Raw genomic sequence first — 20,452 nt, 5'->3', positions numbered from 1 at the left:
GTTCTTTGCTGTTTTTGAAATAAACAACTAATAAACATGTAAACATGCATGTTTTCTTAGTTTACTTTAAGAAGTTTATTTAAGAAATGGTGTTTATTCCAAATTATACTTGAGACAAACGAAGATTATGTGGATTTTTTAAAGTTTATTTTATCATTTTTGAAAGAGGGAACCTGAGTGGGGGAGGGACAGAGAGAGAGGGAGAGAGGGAGAATCCCAAGTGGACTCTGCAGTGTCAGTGTGAAGTGGGGGCTTGAACTCACAAACCTGTAAGATCATGACCTGAGCTGCAATCAGGAGTCTGACACTTAACTGACTGAGCCACCCAGGCACCCCTGTGTGGATTTTTTAAAAATGTTAGGTCTATAGTATGAAAATAATTGAAGTAGTAAAGAATAAAGTTTTATTATTCGATCTGTGTTATTCTGAAAACCAGTCAAGAAGTATATAAAGTTTACTTTATTAGCCAGTTTTATCTGTTCTTACATCAGAACCCTTTTACGCAAGTGATAGGAAACGCCAGTTCTTAAATGGAAAGGGAATATGTTAGTTTATGTAGTTGATAGGCCTGGGAGTAGAGCTGTCTTCAGATGTGTTAGGGTCTCAGTGATGTCACTTTTCAGTTTTTCCTTCATATCTTGGCTCCAGTCTCAGACAGGTTTTCCCATGGTAGCACTAAGATGTTTGTAAAGCTCCAGGCATGTGGTCTTTGTAACTCCTAGTGCAGTGGAAGAGAGAATCTCTTCTATGATAGTTCCCATGAAAGAACTGAGATTTTGTCTGATTGGATTGACTAAAGTTCACATTTGTTCCCAAAATAGTTGCTGTAGAGAACGGGTTGAAGAGTAGGTTTGTCAGAAAGAATTGAGATTACTGGTTGTTATGTGTTGAATTGTGTCTCTCCTCACTCAAATTCGTAGGTTGAAGTCCTAGAATGTGACTTTACCTGGAATTAGAGTCATTATAGATGTAATTAGTTGAGATGAGGTCATACTGGAGTAGGGTGGGCAACTAATCCAATATAACTGATGTCTTCATCAAAAGCAGAAATTTGGGCACAGGCATACACACAAGAAGAATGCCATAAGATTGGAGTTATGTTGCCATAAGCCACAAAACTACCAAAATTAGGGACCTGGAACAGGTCCTTTCCTAGTGCCTTCAGAGGGAGATTGGCACTGCCAACACCTTGATTTTGGACTTCTGGCTTCCAGATGGTCAGTAAATTAATGTTGTCCTTAGCCACTCAGTTTGTGGTACTTTTTTATGGCAGCTCTAGAAAACCAATGTAGTTATCATGAATTCCAGTCTGTCCTGTTGAGTGACTTTCTCAGCTGCAACCTTAAAGAAAAGGGGGTAGTTGAATTCATCAAGGTTTGGGATTTTGCTATGTTGGTGTGACCAAAAGACAAGAGGAGCAAGAGAATTCAAGATATTAGCAAGAATATTATCAAAATGATACACCGTATCTAAACTGAATGAGGAGGAAAGTACAACAAAGAAGGGGTCTGATGGTTTAGAGTCCAAGTGAAAGGGTCCGTGTTATAGAGGCAAAAGATGATAACTTGAAAGAAGAGGTTATGTTTGGAGAACAAGGTACTCAAAGTAATGATTTAGGAGGAAAAGTGTGTGCAGGTAAAGGTAGAAAGGTTGGGAAGGCTATTACCGTGGGAGTAAGAGAGTGACTGGGCCATAACATATATGTATAACTGTGTTTTGGAGAGACCATTGGAGTTAAGAGGCCTGGGAAGTAAGAAGCCAGGTTGTTGGATGGGTTAAGTCAATGGTGAAATAACCCATTGATGAAGTTTAGAGTAAAGAGGAAGACAATGAGTCAGGTGCCAAAGCCTTACGTGGGGTAGAGAGACCGGGTTAAAAGATACCAGTGTTAAGGAAGAGGAGAGAGTAATTTTGTTGAAAGGTAAGAGGTTCAAAAGAGTAGAGCTTTTTAACTAACTAGAATTTAAGTAAAAACTTAAAAACATAAAATAAAATACAAAAAAAAGTAGAGCTTTATTTTGTTTTTAAGTTATTTTTTAAAGTTTTTTAATGTACATTTTTATTTTTGAGAGAGAGAGAGACAGAGTGTGAGAGGTGGAGGGGCAGAGAGAGAGAGGGAGACACAGAATCCGAAGCAGGCTCCAGGCTCCAGGTTCTGAGCTGTCAGCACAGAGCCTGACACAGGGCTCGAACCCACAAATCGCAAGATCATGACCTGAGCCGAAGTGGGTTTTTAACTTACTGAGCCACCCAGGTGCTCCTGTTTTTAATGTATTTTTTAAATGTTTTATTGATTTTTGAGAGAGAGAGAGAGAGAGAACCAGTGGGGGAGGAGCAGAGAGAGGGAGACACGGAATCCAAACCAGGCTCCAGGCTCTGAGCTGTCAGCACAGAGCTCGACGTGAGGCTCAAACCCACGCATGGCCTGTGAGATCATGAGCTGAGTTGAAGTCATATGCTTAACTGAGCCACCCAGGTGCCTCTATTTTGTTTTGTTTTTGAAACAAAAAGTTGAGTAGTATAATGTGGACAAGCTGCAGAAATGATCAAAGAGCATTTTAATCCCATTTCTGGACCCTGAGGTAGGACAGTTATAAAAAATGGACCATTTGAGAGGGAGGTGAGAGGTTGAGTTTCATTTAAAAGAGGGGGTTGAAAGTAACATTCGGAGAAAAGATGTGTCTAGCTTTTTCTTTAGGAAAGGACCAAGTATTATTTCATGTTAGGTGGTGAAGGGAACATTCTCAAAAGAGGTTGAGGAAAAAATGTCTTGTTTACCCTTTTCTTTCTCTACCGTAGACAGTAAACTCTCTGAGAGAAGGGACTGTGTATCACTGTGCCTAGCTCAGTCTTTGGTAAGTAGTAGGTTGTCAATAAATTTTGAATAAATGAATTTATACTCCCAGCAGTATTTGGGAATTTACTGCAAGAAGGAATTTCATTAATAATCATTCATTCAACTAATATTTATTGAGTGCTTCTGTAAGTAGGTACCATGCTAGGTATTGGGAATATGATGAACAAGATAGGCATGGGCTTCTGCTGTCATGGAGCTCATCTTATAGTGAGGGCCATCCACACACAAAAAAAAACACAGACAAAATTAAAACAAGTTGTATTAAGGTCTCTGAAGGAAACAAGCAAAGCTAAGGAAGAAAATAGAAGAGCACCTACTTTATGATGATCCAAAAAAATCTTAGAGTGGGTAACATTTAAGCTAAGTAAATGAAGATACCAACTATGCTTTTCAGGAAGAGAGAATGATGCATGCAAAAGCTGTGAATTAAGACAGAATTTGTACTTTTAAAAGAATTGAAATATCAGAGTGGAGTTAGTGGCCCTAAATTAGGCTGGAGAGGTGAGCAGAGACTGGCAGCAATTCCAAGCCATGGCAAAGAGTTTGGATTTTATTTTTTTTGTCAAATAAGAAGCCATTGAGGGGTTTAAACAGGGTAACATTATGTCCTGATTTATATTTTTATATGACCACTGTATACTCTGTATGGAGAGGCAAGAATAAAGGCTGAGAGGGTGGATAAAAGTTTGTTACAGGGGTGCCTGGGTGGCTCAGTCGGTTGAGTGTCCAACTTTGGGTCAGGTCATGATCTCACTGTTCGTGATTGAGCCCCGCATTGGGCTCTCTGCTGTCATTGCGGAGCCTGCTTCGGATCCTCTGTCCCCCTCTCTCTCCGATGCTCCCCCGCTCTCTCTCTCAAAAATAAATAAACTTTAAAAAAAAGTTTGTAGTAGTAGTAGTAAAGACAAGATATGGACTGAGATGTGAGAGAGTTGGATGAGTTCAATGTATATCTTGGAATTAGAGTTGATAGGACTTGCTGATGGATTGAAAACAGACAGTGAGGGACAGGTAGACTCAGGTATTTGGCTTGTGCATCTAGATGGTTTGTGCCGGGGATAGGAATGGGTTTTTGGAGAAAAAAAAAATACAAGTCTTTCAGATGTTTGGGAGATACCCAAGTGGAGATGTAAAGTAGATGGTTTATGTAAATTTGGAGTTCAGAGAAGGGGTTTGAACTAAAGATACCCATTTGATAGTCATCAGTATAAGTGTGGTATTGATATCGTGGGACTTGATGTGATCATCTGGGTTAGTGTAGAAAAAGGGCCTGAGGTGAGGTTGTGAATGTCCTTGGTAAAAAAAAAAAAAAAAAAAAAAAAAAAGGTAAAGTGCTATACAAATGCAGGAGATAGTTATTTTGTTTCATTTCTTCCTTATTTGAATGTTTATAAATTCATATATTATTCCTGCGTAAAGATAATGCTTCTCCCAGTGACTTCTCTTTATTTTGGGGTAACTATACTGGCATGTGTAGGACTTAACTATCTTCTGGTGAGAGACCAAAGCTACTCTTTCTATTCATTGTCACTCTGCCACTTAGATTTTTGGTCAGATTGAACTGGATTTAATAAAACTAGTTCATTATTGGTCTGAGTTGCTGCTACGGACTGTTTACGCCCATTGTTTTTCAGTAGCATACAGGTATGTCATCTTTTGAAATCCTTTTCTCTACTTAAAGTACCTTTTGGTTCTGATCATCTCCAAAGCAAATATATTCTTAGGTCTAGGTTTTCAAAGTTTCCTTTGCAATACTAGTCTTATAGTACTACTGTTATGTTACCAATTTATAATGGTTTGTTATGGGACTAACATGAGATGTTAGCACATTTGCAGAATGGAACACTGAAACTTTTATTATAGTGTAAGCTGTTTTGAGGGCAGGAGCCATGTATGATTTTTGTAACCCCAGACATATAAACCTATTGCTGTATCCCTAGAAGGCATCCAGTACATGTTTGTTAAATTATTAAATGAGTTGTGACTCACAGAGCTGAGGGTTGATACTGTGGATTCTCTAAGGGAACCGCTCAGATGGCTGCTTGTGTCTCTTTGAGCACCTTCTCACTGGCTTTAAAGGTGAGGACTGCTCACATGACTTGCCTTTCTCCACCTCTACTCAGTTTCAGGGTTGTTTTCCTTTCTAAAGTTTCATTTTTATTGACGTTCTCTGGACTCTTCAGACAGCTTCAGATTACTGTTTCCTTTGTCAGTTTGGATTGCTGTTGATCACCATTGCTCCCTTTTATTTTTTCATTCTTGTCTTTATCCTGTTTTCCTTTGTATTGTGAAATATACAAGTCTGTTTTAAACATTACAAGTCTGTCAGAAGGTTTTAGTCTCCAAACTTGAAAGCCATTCATACTGAGTAAATAAATGTGTATAAATGCATAGGCTCTTCTGGTTGTATTCATTTGTTACTTTGGCCTTTGGAGTTGCTGTTCCAACATTAAAGAAGTTGGTGGTTGTGATTGTGATGGAATAGTTAAAAGAATGTTAGGGCTAGTTCCCCCTTCTGGTTCCTCCGTTCTCTTGAAAATGAAGTATTAGATGGCTATATTCTAAGTAGCTGAATTTTTGTGTGTTAATATGTTAAAAATACTTGTATGGCAAATTACCCAGAAAATTGTGGCATTATATAACACTTACCTTTTATGTCTACTAGTAATGAGTTGTTACTCATTTTCTTAAATTTTTAGAGAGCAAAACAAAAAAGATTTTGGGTGGTTTTTCTGGAAAAATAAAAACTATTCCATTGTCTCCTTTTTGTTATCCAGATTTTTGTATCTGTTTGCCTTTACAGACAGGCTCTCTGTCTGGATTTTCACCTCTCTATTTCACAGTGGTCTTCAACACCACCTTATCATGGGAAGTTGCAAAAAAGTACTACAGAGAGGTCCCATATACCCTTTACCCAGTTGTCCCTAATTGTCATACTTCATATAACTATGGTACAATAGCAAAACTAGGAAATTGACCGTGGCACAATTCACAGGCCTTATTCAAATGTCATTGATTTTATAGTTTTTTTTATTATTTAAAAAAAAAATTAACGTTTATTATTGAGAGAAAGAACATGAGCATGGGAGGGGGTGAGAGGGGGAGATACAGAATCTGAAGCAGGTTCCAGGCTTTGAGCTGTCAGCACAGAGCCTGATGTGGGGCTTGAACCCATAAACCACGAGATCATGACCTGAGCCCAAGTTGGACGCTTTACTGACTGAGCCACCCAGGTGCCCTGGTTTTATAGATATTTTTGTGCATGTTTGTATGTATGTAGTTCTATGTATATGCAGTTTTTTTTAAATATGAAGTTTATTGTCAAATTGGTTTCCATACAACACCCAGTGCTCATTCCAACAGGTGCCCTCCTCAGTACCCATCACCCACCCACCCCTCCCTCCCACTCCCCATCAACGCTCACTTTGTTCTCAGTTTGTAAGAGTCTCTTATGTTTTGGCTGCCTCCCTCTCTAACCTTTTTTTTTTTTTTTCCTTCCCTTCCCCCATGGTCTTCTGTTAAGTTTCTCAGGATCCACATAAGAGTGAAAACATATGGCATCTGTCTTTGTCTCTATGACTTATTTCACTTAGCATAACACTCTCCAGTTCCATCCACGTTGCTACAAAAGGCCCTATTTCATTCTTTCTCGTTGCCACGTAGTACTCCATTGTGTATATAAACCACGATTTCTTTATCCATTCATCAGTTGATGGACTATGCATATGCAGTTTTATCATGTGTGGATTCATGTAACTAACAGTAAGTAATTAAGACAAAGAACTGTTCCATCACAAAGGTTTTTATGTTACTCCTTTATGTTCATACCCATTCCCCTCTTCATTTTATTAATTTATTCACTGGTTATTCTTTATTGTGTGACCTTGTGATTAATGGAAAAAAGATAAAAATTATGTTTTAGAGGTCCTTTCTCTGTTTTTACCTTTTTTCCCCACATTGTACTATAACCATTTATAATAAGCCTAACACTATTTAAAGTTTCAGTTCATTTTGTGTATTATAGAATCAGTCTCTCAAAAGTCCTATGATGTAGCATCTACCTCCCATATAACCCCCCAGAGATGAAACTAAAAATTCTATATGAAGCAATTCTTGATATTTATTTACTAACCTATGGATTTCCCTAGTAATCAGGTCCTCCTCCTCCTCCTCCTCTTCCTCCTCCTCCTCCTCTTCCTCCTCCTCCTCCTTCTTCCTTCTTCTTTCTTCTTTTACTATCTGGTATACTTTGGTGTTAGATTATCTATATGTTAACTTTTGCAAAATTATTTTGAGTAAGAAATAACCAAAAATATCAGTAGCTTACAATGGCAAAAGTTTAATTATTGCTCATGTTATAGGTTCTCCTAGTAATCATCTATGGTTCTACACTACGATTCTTTTTCATTTTAGGATCCAGAGTGAAAGAGCACCCCCTATTTGTGATGTACGGTTCTCTTGGTAGAGAGAAAAGAGCAAGAGTTGGTGAAAACACACAATAGTTCTTAAGGCTTCTAACTTGGCACTGGAAGTTTCTCCTATTTCACTGGCCAAAGTAAGTCAAATGGCCAAGCCAGCAGTAGGGCTGTTCTTGCAATAGAGAGGCACTACAAGTCACACGGCAGCAGGCAGGGATGTTAATACTTTTATAAGAGGAGAATAAATGATTGAGAATTATGCAACCTGCCTTAGTATAGTATGCTATACTTTTTTTAATAATTTTTTTCTTACTAAAGTTTACTATACTTTAAATGATTTTTTTCTTAATAAAAATAGATCTTTTTTTTTTCTTTGTTGCATTAGTTAAGGATGTTGGTTCAAGCCAAAATCATAGTGCTTAAACAAGAGAGTTTATCTTCCTCAAGTAACTGTCCAGGTAGAGTAAATGGTATAGGGCTGATACGGCATCTTCATGATAGTGTCAGGGATCTACACCCTTTTTCTCTTATCATTCTTTTATTCTCAGCCATGTTTTCCATCTCAGTCTGGACCGCTGTTCCATGTTCTGCTACCATATCTTCATTCTGGCCAGCTAGAAGAAGGACTAGGAGGTAGAAAGCATTCTCCTTCCCTGTAGGTACATAACCTGGAGTTGGACACATTATTTACATCCTCATTCCATTGGGAGATTTGGGATTGTAAGAGAGGCTGGGAAATGTAGCTTTAGCTAGGTGTCCATATGTCCAGATAAAGCTTAGGGATGCTGTGAGACTATGGATGCTGGAGAGGATGTGGAGAAACGGGAACCCTCTTGCACTGTTGGTGGGAATGCAAATTGGTGCAGCCGCTCTGGAAAACAGTGTGGAGGTTCCTCAAAAAATTAAAAATAGACCTACCCTATGACCCTGCAATAGCACTGCTAGGAATTTACCCAAGGCATACAGGAGTACTGATGCATAGGGGCACTTGTACCCCAATGTTTATAGCAACACTCTCAACAATAGCCAAATTATGGAAAGAGCCTAAGTGTCCATCAACTGATGAATGGATAAAGAAATTGTGGTTTATATACACAATGGAGTACTACGTGGCAATGAGAAAGAATGAAATATGGCCCTTTGTAGCAACATGGATGGAACTGGAGAGTGTGATGCTAAGTGAAATAAGTCATACAGAGAAAGACAGATACCATATGTTTTCACTCTTATGTGGATCCTGAGAAACTTAACAGAAACCCATGGGGGAGGGGAAGGAGAAGAAAAAAAAAGAGGTTAGAGTGGGAGAGAGCCAAAGCATAAGAGACTCTTAAAAACTGAGAACAGGGGCGCCTGGGTGGCGCAGTCGGTTAAGCCTCCGACTTCAGCCAGGTAACGATCTCGCGGTCTGTGAGTTCGAGCCCCGCGTCGGGCTCTGGGCTGATGGCTCGGAGCCTGGAGCCTGCTTCCGATTCTGTCTCCTTCTCTCTCTGCCCCTCCCCTGTTCATGCGCTGTCTCTCTGTCTCAAAATTAAATAAATGTTAAAAAAAAAAAATTAAAAAAAAAAAACTGAGAACAAACTGACGGTTGATGGGGGGGTGGGAGATGGGTATTGAGGAGGGCACCTTTTGGGATGAGCACTGGGTGTTGTATGGAAACCAATTTGATAATTAATTTCATATATTGAAAAAAAAAGCTTAGGGATGCTGTTGCTAAAGAAAGAAGAAAGGATATTAGGAAACAAGTAATCATCTCTTTTTATTTCAATTAATTTAATTCATATAAGACCGATGAAAAATAGACATTATTAGCACTTTATAGATAAGGAGACAGGCTTTTTAAAAAGGTGAAGTAAATTGTTCAAGATCATCTAAAAAGTAATGGAATGGACTTTGAATCTAGGCCTATCTGATACCAAAACTTGAGTATTTTTTTTACTAAACTGTATTTACTTTCTAACATCTATTATAAGCACTTAACATTTTTTCAGAGTAGTAATAAATAGCTACTGACTCTTGAGAAGGAATTCTTACATTTATGAATATTTTACTTTGTGGCAACTGATAAGAGTTTATTATATAGCTAATTAATAAATAATTGCTTTTAAATAATGTTAGAATTTTAAAAGATCAGATTTTTGTCTTGACAACTGTAGTTTAAAAGTTTTCCTTTAGAAATTAATTTAGATGCTAAAAATTCATATGCATTTTTTTTTTTAATTTTAGAGAGAGAAAGCATGAGTGGGGGAGGGGGGTGAGGGATACAGGGAGAGAATCCCAAATAGGCTCCATGCTCAGCACAGAGCTTGATGTGGGGTTCAGTCCCATGACCCTGGGATCATGACCTCAGCCCAAATCAAGAGTCAGATGCTCAAACCACCTGAGCCACCCAGGCACCCCCCATATGCAATTTTGAATACTGATTTCAGAATTTTGGAGTTTTATGTTTTTCCTCAAATTGAAAATGGCTTTTTTGTTTTACTTATAAAAGTAGGATGTGCTTATTATAAAAAAATGTTTTCAGAGAATACACAGTAGTACAAAGATGAATGTAAAAATAATATATGATCCCATTTTTCAGAGATACTCACTATTACCATTTTTTTAATTTTTTAATTTATTTTTTAATGTTTATTTATTTTTGAGACAGAGACAGAGCATGAACGGGGGAGGATCAGAGAGGGAGGGAGACACAGAATTTGAAGCAGGCTCCAGGCTCTGAGCTGTCAGCACAGAGCCCGACGCGGGGCTCGCACTCACGGACCGTGAGAACATTGGCCTGAGCTGAAGTCGGACACTGAGCCACCCAGGCGTCCCATCACTATTACCATTTTAGCTCTGCCTTTCAAATTTTTTTCTGTCTGCATTCATTGTGTGTGTTGTGTATGTGTGAATTCTTTTTGATCTAAGATGATGATATTTCAACAAAAAAATTTTTTTTTTTTACTGAGTCATAACAAAAATGCTCATTGGTCTTCTTGCTTGATGAGTGAATTGGCAATTTGGATGGCTTTTTCCATTCTCATTTAGCTGTATCGTATTAGTATACTAATCAGCACAGGGTGTACTTTACAACACTTTAGTGAGCTAATGCCTTCTCAGATGTGTTTATGTATTAACCAATGTGATGTCTGTAACATGATGATTAATAAGGTATAGTTTGGAGCTCAGAATTTCTGTATATGAGATTTTTTTTTTCTGGGTACTAAAAATTCAACTGAACTATCTTTAAAAATTAACTCTTCATTATTGATGGAATGTATTTCATTTGCTTCCTCTGGAAAACTATTTTTACTCTTGTCTTTTTACTTTTTACTCTTGTAAGTAGGGTGAGTATATAATTTTTCATTCAACCTGGACATTTTTGAGAATGAAAGGGACATTTATAAATATTTAGAATTCTGTAAGTTTTTTGAAATACTTAATTTTTTTTTGGCCATCAAAATGATTTCATTACATTGGTAGATTAGTAAAGGAGTTCTAGTCAGAGACAATTTTCAAAAACAAAATGTACTAAAGTACATTTGTTCTTTGTTGTAACAAAATTAAGGTTTTACATTGTCAATATTAAAAAACACAAATAGAATTTTTTTTGGTATTTTTTTAATCATTTCTTAGCCATAAGTGTCTCTAATATTGTGTCACTAATACTTTCTGAAGAATGTAATTATTTCCAGTGCAGTTTAACTAGTTTAAATTTATTCATAAAATTGTCTGCTGTAGTTAATCTTCACAGTTTATTCTCTGTAACCAGTAATAATAATTGCTAATGTACTCTATTTGTTGTGATGTACCTGGTTAGTTCAGGGAAAAAAAATTGCTAAATGAAGTATATTCTTAATTCTCATTTTTTTCTTATTGAAAATTATGAATTTGTTAGCCCCAATATTTTTACAGGAGGTGTTACAGGCCTCTATTAAGGTACTCTCTTTGACAAATATTTTTATAAGACAAATCTTGTCATAGAAGTTGTCCCTCTTTATGATTATTTTATGTTTCACTAAATTTAGTGCAAAATTGTAGGCTTTCTATAATTTCATTTTATTCCAGTACAGACTATAAATATATCCAGTTAAAAATAGCAGGAATCTTTTGATGGAACTCCTGTAATTCATTACAAAGTATAATTATAGAATTTCAGAATTAAATCTTACATACTCTTTGAACCCTCATCATTTAATTTGTTTAGTTCTTGCCTTGTTTTTGAGGAGTATGTTTCAGTGTCTTGGCAGATTTGGTTTATAATAATTGATATTTGCTAAAAGCTTCAAAAGCTGAAGTGTTTTTGGAACTTTATTCATTGAACTTCAACTTTTGATTAAAGATTCTCAATTGATTTTGAGCAATGTACAACCAATTTCTGGAGGACTTGTTTTCAAAAAGATTCAGTACTGAAACACTTAGGTTGCATTTATGAAGTCAGTTTTCCAATGATTCCAGTCTTTAAAATCAGATGACAGGTTGCAAGGAGAGTATACATAAGTTTTTTTTTGTTTTTTTGTGTCTAATACCATTTTTATCCTTAAAATTTTAAACGTGGGTATATGAAAACATTTGTAAATTTGGACAGTTGTAGCTAACTCATTAACAGTGATGTCACTAGAGCTCCATGATAAATAGCAGTAGCTTTGGGGCGCCTGGGTGGTGCAGTTGGTTAAGCGTCCGACTTCAGCCAGGTCACCATCTCGCGGTCCGTGAGTTCGAGCCCCGCGTCAGGCTCTGGGCTGATGGCTCGGAGCCTGGAGCCTGTTTCCGATTCTGTGTCTCCCTCTCTCTCTGCCCCTCCCCCGTTCATGCTCTGTCTCTCTCTGTCCCAAAAATAAATAAAAAGGTTGAAAGAAAAAAAAAATAGCAGTAGCTTCAAAAATTTTATGCAAATTACCTATCCATTTTTCAGAGAAATGAAAACTAAGTATTTAATTTTGTATTAAACATACAATTTCTTCTTTTTAGTTCATTGTTTCTGAAAGGGCTTCTTGGATAATAAAAAAACAATTGCCAAACAACAAAATAAGTAGTTCTAGAGTTATATACCATACAGTAAATAATAAAATTCAGACTATTGTTGACTTCTTGCATATACTTCATTTGTCCATAGCCTGTACTTTCCCACTGACTTAGCCAGCTGGTGGGTGGCCTGGGGCATGTTGCAGGTCTTTGTACGTGTCAGTGCAGTGACTGGCATACCAAATAGCCATCAGGAGTACCAGTGTCAAATACTACTTCCACTATCCCACAAGGGTGTAAGGAGTTAGCAACCTCTAAGGTTGCTTGTGTCTGAGGATACTTTTCAGTGAGTCTTCTGCATGCTGTTTCTTGAAAAGAAGATGGTAGTGATACTGTATCTGCGAAGAATGGGGAAAAGAAAGATGGAATTATCACTAGTCCTCTTACAGATTTCATCATTTGAAGAAGTGGATAAAGCACTTACCCTCTACTAGTTAGTTGATAGCTTGGCCAGAAGTTAGATGTATACAGTAGAGGTGTACTAAATCCATCTTGGTTTATTTTTTTGTTTGTTTTTATTTTTTTTTAAGTGTATTTATTTTGAAAGAAACAGAGATAGCACGAGTTGGGGAGGGACAGAGAGAGAGGGAGAGAGAGAGAATCCCAAGCAGTCTTTGCACTGTGAGCATGGAGCCTGATGCGGGGCTCAAACTCACAAACTGCAAGATCATGACCTGAGCTGAAGTTGGAGGCTTAACTGACTGAGCCACCCAGGTGCCCCTCATCTTGTTTTATTTTAATACTGCCACTAATAATAATAGTTCATTTAAGAAAATGCAAAATCTGAGACAAATGGTAAACTGGATGGGATGCTGGGACAACAGATTGTAAATCAAGACTGTCCTGAGCAAACCAGGACATATGGAAAGGAGCATGATACTGTGAAAGAGCATGGAGCTTCGAGTGAGATAGACCTGTGTTTAAGTCTGGGCTCTGCCGTTTAAAACTTTGGACAAGTTGGGGCGCCTGGATTGCTCAGTTGGTTAAGCGTCCAACTCTCTCTCTCTCTCTTTTTTTTAATGTTTATTTTTGAGAGAGAGAGACAGAGCACGAGCAGGGGAGGGGCACAGAGAGAGGGAGACACAGAATCTGAATTAGGCTCCAGGCTCCAAGCTGTCAGCACAGAGCCCTACACAGGGCTCGAACTCATGAGCTGTGAGATCATGACCTAAGCCAAAGTGGACGCTTAACAAACTCAGCCACCCAGGCACCCCAGTATCCCACTCTTCATCTCAGCTCAGGTCTTGATCTCAAGGTGGTGAGTTCAAGCCCCACCTTGGACTCCACATTGGGCATGTGAGGCCTACTTAAAAAAAGTAAATAAAAGCTTGGACAAATAATCTTTCTGAGACTAGGTATATTAGGGTTCTCCAGAGGAACAGGACCAACAGGATAGACACACACACATTCACATACATTGAATGATTGACTAATTTTATGGAATTGGCTTATGCAATTGTGGATGCTGGCAAGTCCTAAATCTGTAGGGCAGGCCAGCAGGGGAGAGTTGATGTTGCTGCTGAATCTAATGGCTTTCTGGAGACAATACCTTCTTCTTCAGGAGGCTTCGGTCTTTTTTCTTAAGACCTTCAACTGATTGGATGAGGCCCACCCACATTACTGTACTCAGAGTGTACTGATATAAATATTAATCACATTAAAAAATACCTTTACAGTAACATCTAGAAGAGTGTTTGACCAAACAACTGGGCTAGCCTAGCCAAATTGACACGTACAATTAACCTTCATACTAGGTTTCCTCACGTGAAAACTTGAATGATACTATGTGGCTCACACTCGATTTCCTTATTTGCAAACTGGAATGATACTATGTGGCTCACAAGGATTATTAGCATAATGTGTTCTCAAAGTAGGCATTCAGTGAATGTTGATTTCTTAATCCAATTTTCATACCCATTAAGGCTATAGCCCCAACCTTGATGCTTGAAGATTTTTTGTGTGTTTATTTTCGTATTTCTAGCTAGACTTCTCTTGCCCCCTCATCTACTTAATAAGTCCTGAAAATTTATCTTACAAATGTTTATTCAGACCATATTCTTCTTTTCTGCCGTTTCTAGTGTTCAGGTCCTCTGCTGGGCCCATTAAAATTATTTCCTAAGTAGCCTTCTACTTTCCATCCTATTTTCCCCTCTTCACAAATTATCACCTGGACCTAATACTATGTTAATAACTCTTGAATCTGTTCCCTTTTCCCATTCTCATTTTCTTTACTTTTACCATGGCATATGAATCCTTTCTTAAGTTATCTTCTACAAAACTTCAAAATCTTACTTCCAATTCCTGTCACCATTCACAACTCCTTACTGTTCTTTTCAAATGTAACTGAGCTTTCTGTTGATTGTATGCTCTTACCTCTGTGTAGAATCACCTTCTCACCTTCCCCCCCCCCCCCTTCAAATTCCTGCACTGATGTCACTTCCATGAAGCCTTCTTGGATACCCTTCCTGGTTCCAAAACACTGTTACCCAATCATGTACAGGTGAACTTGAGCCTTCAGACACTGATACTCCTAAGCTGCCTTTGAAATGAGAATAGGAAATCTGTTCATCAGCAGACCAGGGAACCCTTTGAACTGTGGTATGAATTGAACAGCACTCCTTGCCTACAAGCATTTCAGGTCTGATGATGTAAACATCATCTTTTTGTATATCTGTTTCTGTATTCATCTGATTGTTTTATTGAAGTGGTACTTGAGTTGTATTCATAGGGACCTTGGACACTTGAGTGGAGGGCGAATGCCAAAGGTTTGAGCCTTTCAACTGTCTTTAACCAAAGTATTTCACCCCTAATTTGTTATATTTTGGGTTTCTGGGTAAAATTTTGCATGAGAAAAAGGAGTTTTTATGTCAAAAATAATTTTAAAATTGTTTTATTTTTTTGTCTTCTTGATTCCTTTTTTTTTTTTTTTTCTTTTTGAAGTTTGTTTTGGGAGGGGAGAGAGAGAGAGAGAGAGAGAGAGAGAGAGAGAGAGAGAGATTCCCAAGCAGGCTTCTCACTGTAAGCATAGAGCCCACAAACTGTGAGATCATGGCCAGAGCCAAACTCAGATGCTTAACTGACTGAACCACCCAGGCACCTTTCTACTTGACTCTACTTGATTCTTAGTAATCTATAGGGCTGCCTTTATTCATTTTCCCTCCCCCCCAAGAGAAACTAAAACTTTTTGAAATGAAGGATATTTTAATCTTATTCATTTTATGTCTCAAATGTCTGTTAAATGAATGCAAATATAATAGTATAAATTATTGAATAACATTTATTTATTTATTTATTTATTTATTTATTTATTTATTTATTTATTTATTTATTTTAGTTATCAAGTGGGAATCCTGTGTATGAGAAGTACTACAGACAGGTAAGATTTCTGTTTCTTTGTTTTTCTAGATTGAACATAAAAGGTAAGTTCAGTTATTGATTGTATATTTGCAGATTACCAGCCAATAGAACACATTTGACATGTCTTGTTTTCAATTTCTTGTGCTTTAGCCTTCTGCTTTGAGTGCTTAATGATTTTGAGAAGCTATCAGAAAAATGAACAAAAGAGATAATTAACTTACGTATCTCAAATATCATTCTATCCATATAACGTTAGCTATATATTATAAAATACATAAAACATTAGATGTATTCATCCAGATATAAATATACAAATTAATTATAAGCCAAATAGAAATGACTTTTATGTTGTTTTTAAGACTCACTGAACTTTAATTTTCACAAAGTTAAAACTATGACTCTCATACAAATATAAAATGAACATATGTCAAGGATTTTATTTACCTCAATTACTGGGAGAACCAGTAAGATATAAAAACGAGAATATGAACTGTAGAGATTTATATTCTCCACAATACAAAATTCATTTATTGTTATGGAAAGGAATCATTGCATTGCTATCGGTTTTCTATAATTTAACCTCTGTTCCTGCATAGTGTAAAAGAAGCTAGTAAATAGAAAGTAAATCAGGGGTACATACACTGGATAATCTCTTGAGGGTATAGACAATCTCATTTGCCCATATCCAATATTAGATCACTTTTCCTAACAATCTCCTTACCTGATTATGATCAGAAAAGGCTACAATTTGACCTATTTACATAATTACAACAAGTTGATTAACCATTATAAGTCTCCTTGGGTGTGACTTGCAAATATGCAGCCATACATTCACTATTGAACATCTTCTGAGCCTGGAGAATTAATTTCTGCTTGAAATTTTGGATTGTAGTTTTTAAAGCCTTTGCTATTTCTCCTCTATCTTGAGACTAGGATCCAAACCCTAGAAATTCTTTCCCTCATATTTCATCTATAGTAAATATGAATTTGAATGAATTTATCTCATCTTTTTTTTTTAAGTTTATTTATTTTGAGAGAGAGAGAGCAAGTAGGGGAGGGACAGACAGAGCAGGAGAAAGAGAATCCCAACCAGACTCCACGCTATCAGAGTGGAGCCCGATGCGAGGCTCAAACTCACAAACTGTGAGATCATGACTTGAGCCGAAACCAAGAGTCAGATGCTTAACTGACTGAGCCACCCAGGCACCCCTGAATTTATCTCATCTTAAGGTTTCCCCTATCTGCTAAGGCTCCTAGCCTGCTAAGTGACCTTGCTTTACCTCTGAGACTGGGGCCTTATAAACCAGGTTGCAGGCCAGTTTTCTTGGGAGGGCTTTCTAGACTTTGGCTCTACATAAAGTCTGTCCTTATTCCATGATAGTAGCTTATTCTTTCTGAATAAAAGAGAATTATTCTCAAATAGGCCTTATTTTGTACAATTGATTTACTGATTGATTTCCACATATCATTAGAAAATAGAATATTAAAAATAATACCAAGTTTCCCAAATTAATAACCATAATTAAATATTTGTCAACAGTTTATTCAGTCATGTGTAATTAATTCTTCTTTCCCTGCATCTTGGGTCAGGAGTCTGTTTTCATGAAATATATCTACTTCTGGACTGCGTAGTCCTGCAAAATTATGACTTAGTCCATCCAGCAGTACATTCTGAGAATTAGTCTAAATGATGTCAGCTCAGAAGTCTTTATCCCAAAGTCTATATTTTGAAGTGTTAATAATTCAGAGTATGTGGGATAGTTTTTTTCTATGAGGCCCTGAGACTGTCTTTGTCATTGGTGAAGACACAGATTCTAGCCTGTAGCTTATGGCAGAGCCTTTGGGTAAGCATCAGAGTACGACATAAACTTCTGTAGATGACAGAGACTAAATGGCTGTGTTTAATTTATTATAGTAACCAAATGAATGGAAGATAGTAAAATTGGAATATGATACATAAATATTTCATAAGAGTTTGGTCAGTGTTTCCTCTGACAGCCTCTCTATTTAGGCCATGCTGGGGATAGATGTTTCCTTCCACCACCCCCAACCCTGGTTAGGGAGTAGGCAAAGAAGAAGGAGTTCTGGAGAATTTTAGAGGCAGGTTTCTCAACCCTTTTTATACTGCCTTGTTAACCCAAATTTGGATTGGGCAATTCTTTCTTTTTTGCTGAGTGCCTTGTTTATCCCGTGTTCCAGCACTTGAAAGAAAGGATTTCTTTTTTGCCTTTTGCTAGGATTGGCCTGTCTGGAATGTTTTGTATGTGTTTACAACAAACTTAATCTTTTAACTAAACTGGAAAAACAGCTTACAAATATCCTTGTATCATGTTACCTTTCCCATGACTTTTTAAACATTTACTTTTTGTTTTTACAAACAGAATTTTACTTTAGGAAATCTTAACAGAAATGAGAGTCATTTTTTTGAACTTTTTTTCTGTTCTTGACGTTATTCTGTTTAAAAGGAAAGTCCCCATCAATTAAAATGACGTGTTTTCCTTAATGTGCTTTAGGAACTTAATAATTTTTAAAATATTTCTTTAAGTTTGTTATGGAATCACTGCTGGTCTTAGAGCTGATACTGCTTTGATTTTTTTTAAGTGTTGCAGTTTCTAAGAGTAAGTATGAAAGCAGGAGTTAGTGATTTAAAGATGTTTGAAAAAATAGATAACATATACACCTATTCCCATTTGTCAAAAGACCTCTCGAGGAAATGCTGCCCTTTCCTCCCTATTTATTAGAATTTAAATGGTAACTATAGAAGACTTGGAGTCAGAAGTTATATGTTAATGTTATGACTCCACTAATTTTGCTGTGCTTCCTCTGAGCTTCAGTTTTCTCATTTGTATAACAGGAGCAATAAAAACCTGTAAATTGCCAGTGCTATCAAGATGTGTCGATTCTACTCATGTGGCTCTCCATGTATTTCTTGGCTTTTGTTAGTCAAAGGATTCCTGTTCCCTTTTTGAAAAAACCAGCTCCCAAGTCCCAGGGACAAAGGCAGGTAAATAATGATAATTTTGTCTTTGTGGTTGTCATCAGCTTATGGTTTGTATCTTTTCAGGTCGATACAGGCAATACTGGAAGGGTATTGGCTTCTGATGCTGCTGTTTTCCTGAAAAGATCAGGGCTTCCAGATTTGATACTTGGAAAGGTAGTATTTGTTCATTTTAACTAAATTATAATGACTATTTATTTAGTAGTATAAATAAATTGGATGCAAATTTAGATACCATTGAGAAACTTACAAGTTAGAATTGAATCATTGAAGCAGTTACAGTAATGCAATGCAGGGAATTTGTGGTGCAGTGATTTACCCTTTTGAAAAGTAAGGTGTTTTTCAGATATTTAGAAAACCAATTACTTTTTAGTAGGATGAAATGAGGAAGTAATGGTACATTTGGGTATTGTGGGGAGAAACAGTACAGACTGGGAACCTTGCCACCCACTCAGTTGGCTCTATCCCTACTTCCTCTATTATAACTGTCTCTAACTGTGTTTAATATGTGGTAAATAGAGTTGGTGATGAGAGGCTTAGAAAAGAGCACAAAGAGATGGAAAGTCCTTTCCTGGCTAGATCTCCTGGTGAATCCTTATACATGATATTGTTAAGTATTCAAAGCCCTAAAAAATAACTATTTTTAATAATTTAATTATTCACAAATAAACATGAACTATTTCAACTTGCCCATAAGGAAGAATATCGTCTTAATATGTATCTAAAATAAAGGTAGTATGTTCTAGTAGAAGGAGCATCAGATTTGGAGTTAGAACCTGGGTTAATGAAAAAGTCATTGGATTTGGAGGTTAGAACCTGGATTTCAGTTCTTTCCCTGATCCCTTGAATGTTCTTCAGTAAGTATCTCACTGGGCCTTCGTATCTTTGTGTAGAGTTGAGCTAAATGACCTTTAAGGTTTCTTTCCACTTTTATTTCTGTGATTCTTAAATCTGATGACCAAAGAGCATAAAGTTGTAAATTTATCTTTAAGATGATTTTTGTTTAAAATAGATTGATTTTTTTTTTTCTGAATTTCAGATTTGGGATTTAGCTGACACAAATGGCAAAGGAATTCTGAACAAACAAGTAAGATTCAGAGATTCATATGAAAAAATTTTTGAGTGCTTCAAAATAAAAATTAAACAGGATTTTTTTCTAATTTTAAACTAGGATTTTTTTTTTTTAAACCAACATTAGGGTTTTACAAGGGCAAGTGTTATAACAATGAAAATATTTCCAATTCAGTAGACATTAAAGTAACTAATTCCCAAACGTTAGTGTTAATTTGGTGACATTCTTCTTCTGGAATGTCTTAGTCTGTTTGGACTTCTTTAACATGATACCACAGACTGGATGGCTTATAAACAGCAGAAATTTGCTGCTCAGAGTTCTGGAGGCTGGAAGTACAAGATCAGGCTGCCACCATGGTTGGGTAAGGTCTGTCTTCCTGGTTGCAGACTTGTATCCTTATGTGACAGAAGAGGCTACGGATCTCTCTGGACCCTCTTTTATATAGCACTAATCCCATTCATGAGGGCCCCACCATGATGCCTTAAGCACTTCTCAAAGGCCCTACTTCCTAATACCATTATCTTTGGAGGTTAGGATTTCAACATATTTAATTTCTTACTTGTAAAGTGTATACTTACTTGTGACTATTCTGGTCTAGGTCTTACTTCTGGCATGTAACCCAAAAGGTGGTTTACAGGCCTTAAGTAAACCCTAGACAAGAAATACATGAAATTGATTAATGGGTATTGGACACCATCAGTGTATTTTGAAATTTAGCTTGTTGTGAATGGATTTCAGAGTTCTAC

At 36.9% G+C, this 20,452-nt stretch overlaps 1 protein-coding gene and 1 long non-coding RNA gene across 4 annotated transcripts in view; one reads left to right on the top strand and one right to left on the bottom strand.

Annotated features, from left to right (window-relative positions):
• The window catches only part of EPS15 (epidermal growth factor receptor pathway substrate 15), a 146,039-nt gene that overhangs the window by 19,553 nt on the left and 106,034 nt on the right, over window positions 1-20,452 (top strand). For all 3 annotated transcript variants that reach the window (XM_045035808.1, XM_003990092.6, XM_045035809.1), the window contains exons 2-4: window positions 15,614-15,655; window positions 18,701-18,790; window positions 19,674-19,721. In XM_045035808.1, coding sequence (XP_044891743.1) covers window positions 15,614-15,655; window positions 18,701-18,790; window positions 19,674-19,721 — 180 coding nt within the window. The remainder of the gene's footprint in view (window positions 1-15,613; window positions 15,656-18,700; window positions 18,791-19,673; window positions 19,722-20,452) is intronic.
• On the bottom strand, window positions 445-5,327 carry LOC109502310. The gene is made up of 2 exons (XR_002160857.2): window positions 4,847-5,327; window positions 445-1,341 (listed from the first exon to the last, which is right to left on the bottom strand). It is a non-coding gene; the product is annotated as an uncharacterized LOC109502310 (long non-coding RNA).

This window comes from Felis catus, chromosome C1 (assembly GCF_018350175.1).
Source record: "Felis catus isolate Fca126 chromosome C1, F.catus_Fca126_mat1.0, whole genome shotgun sequence".
NCBI classification, from domain to species: Eukaryota; Metazoa; Chordata; class Mammalia; order Carnivora; family Felidae; genus Felis; species Felis catus.
Note: the sequence above shows the minus strand (reverse complement) of the source record. Positions and strands in the feature narration are given on the sequence as shown.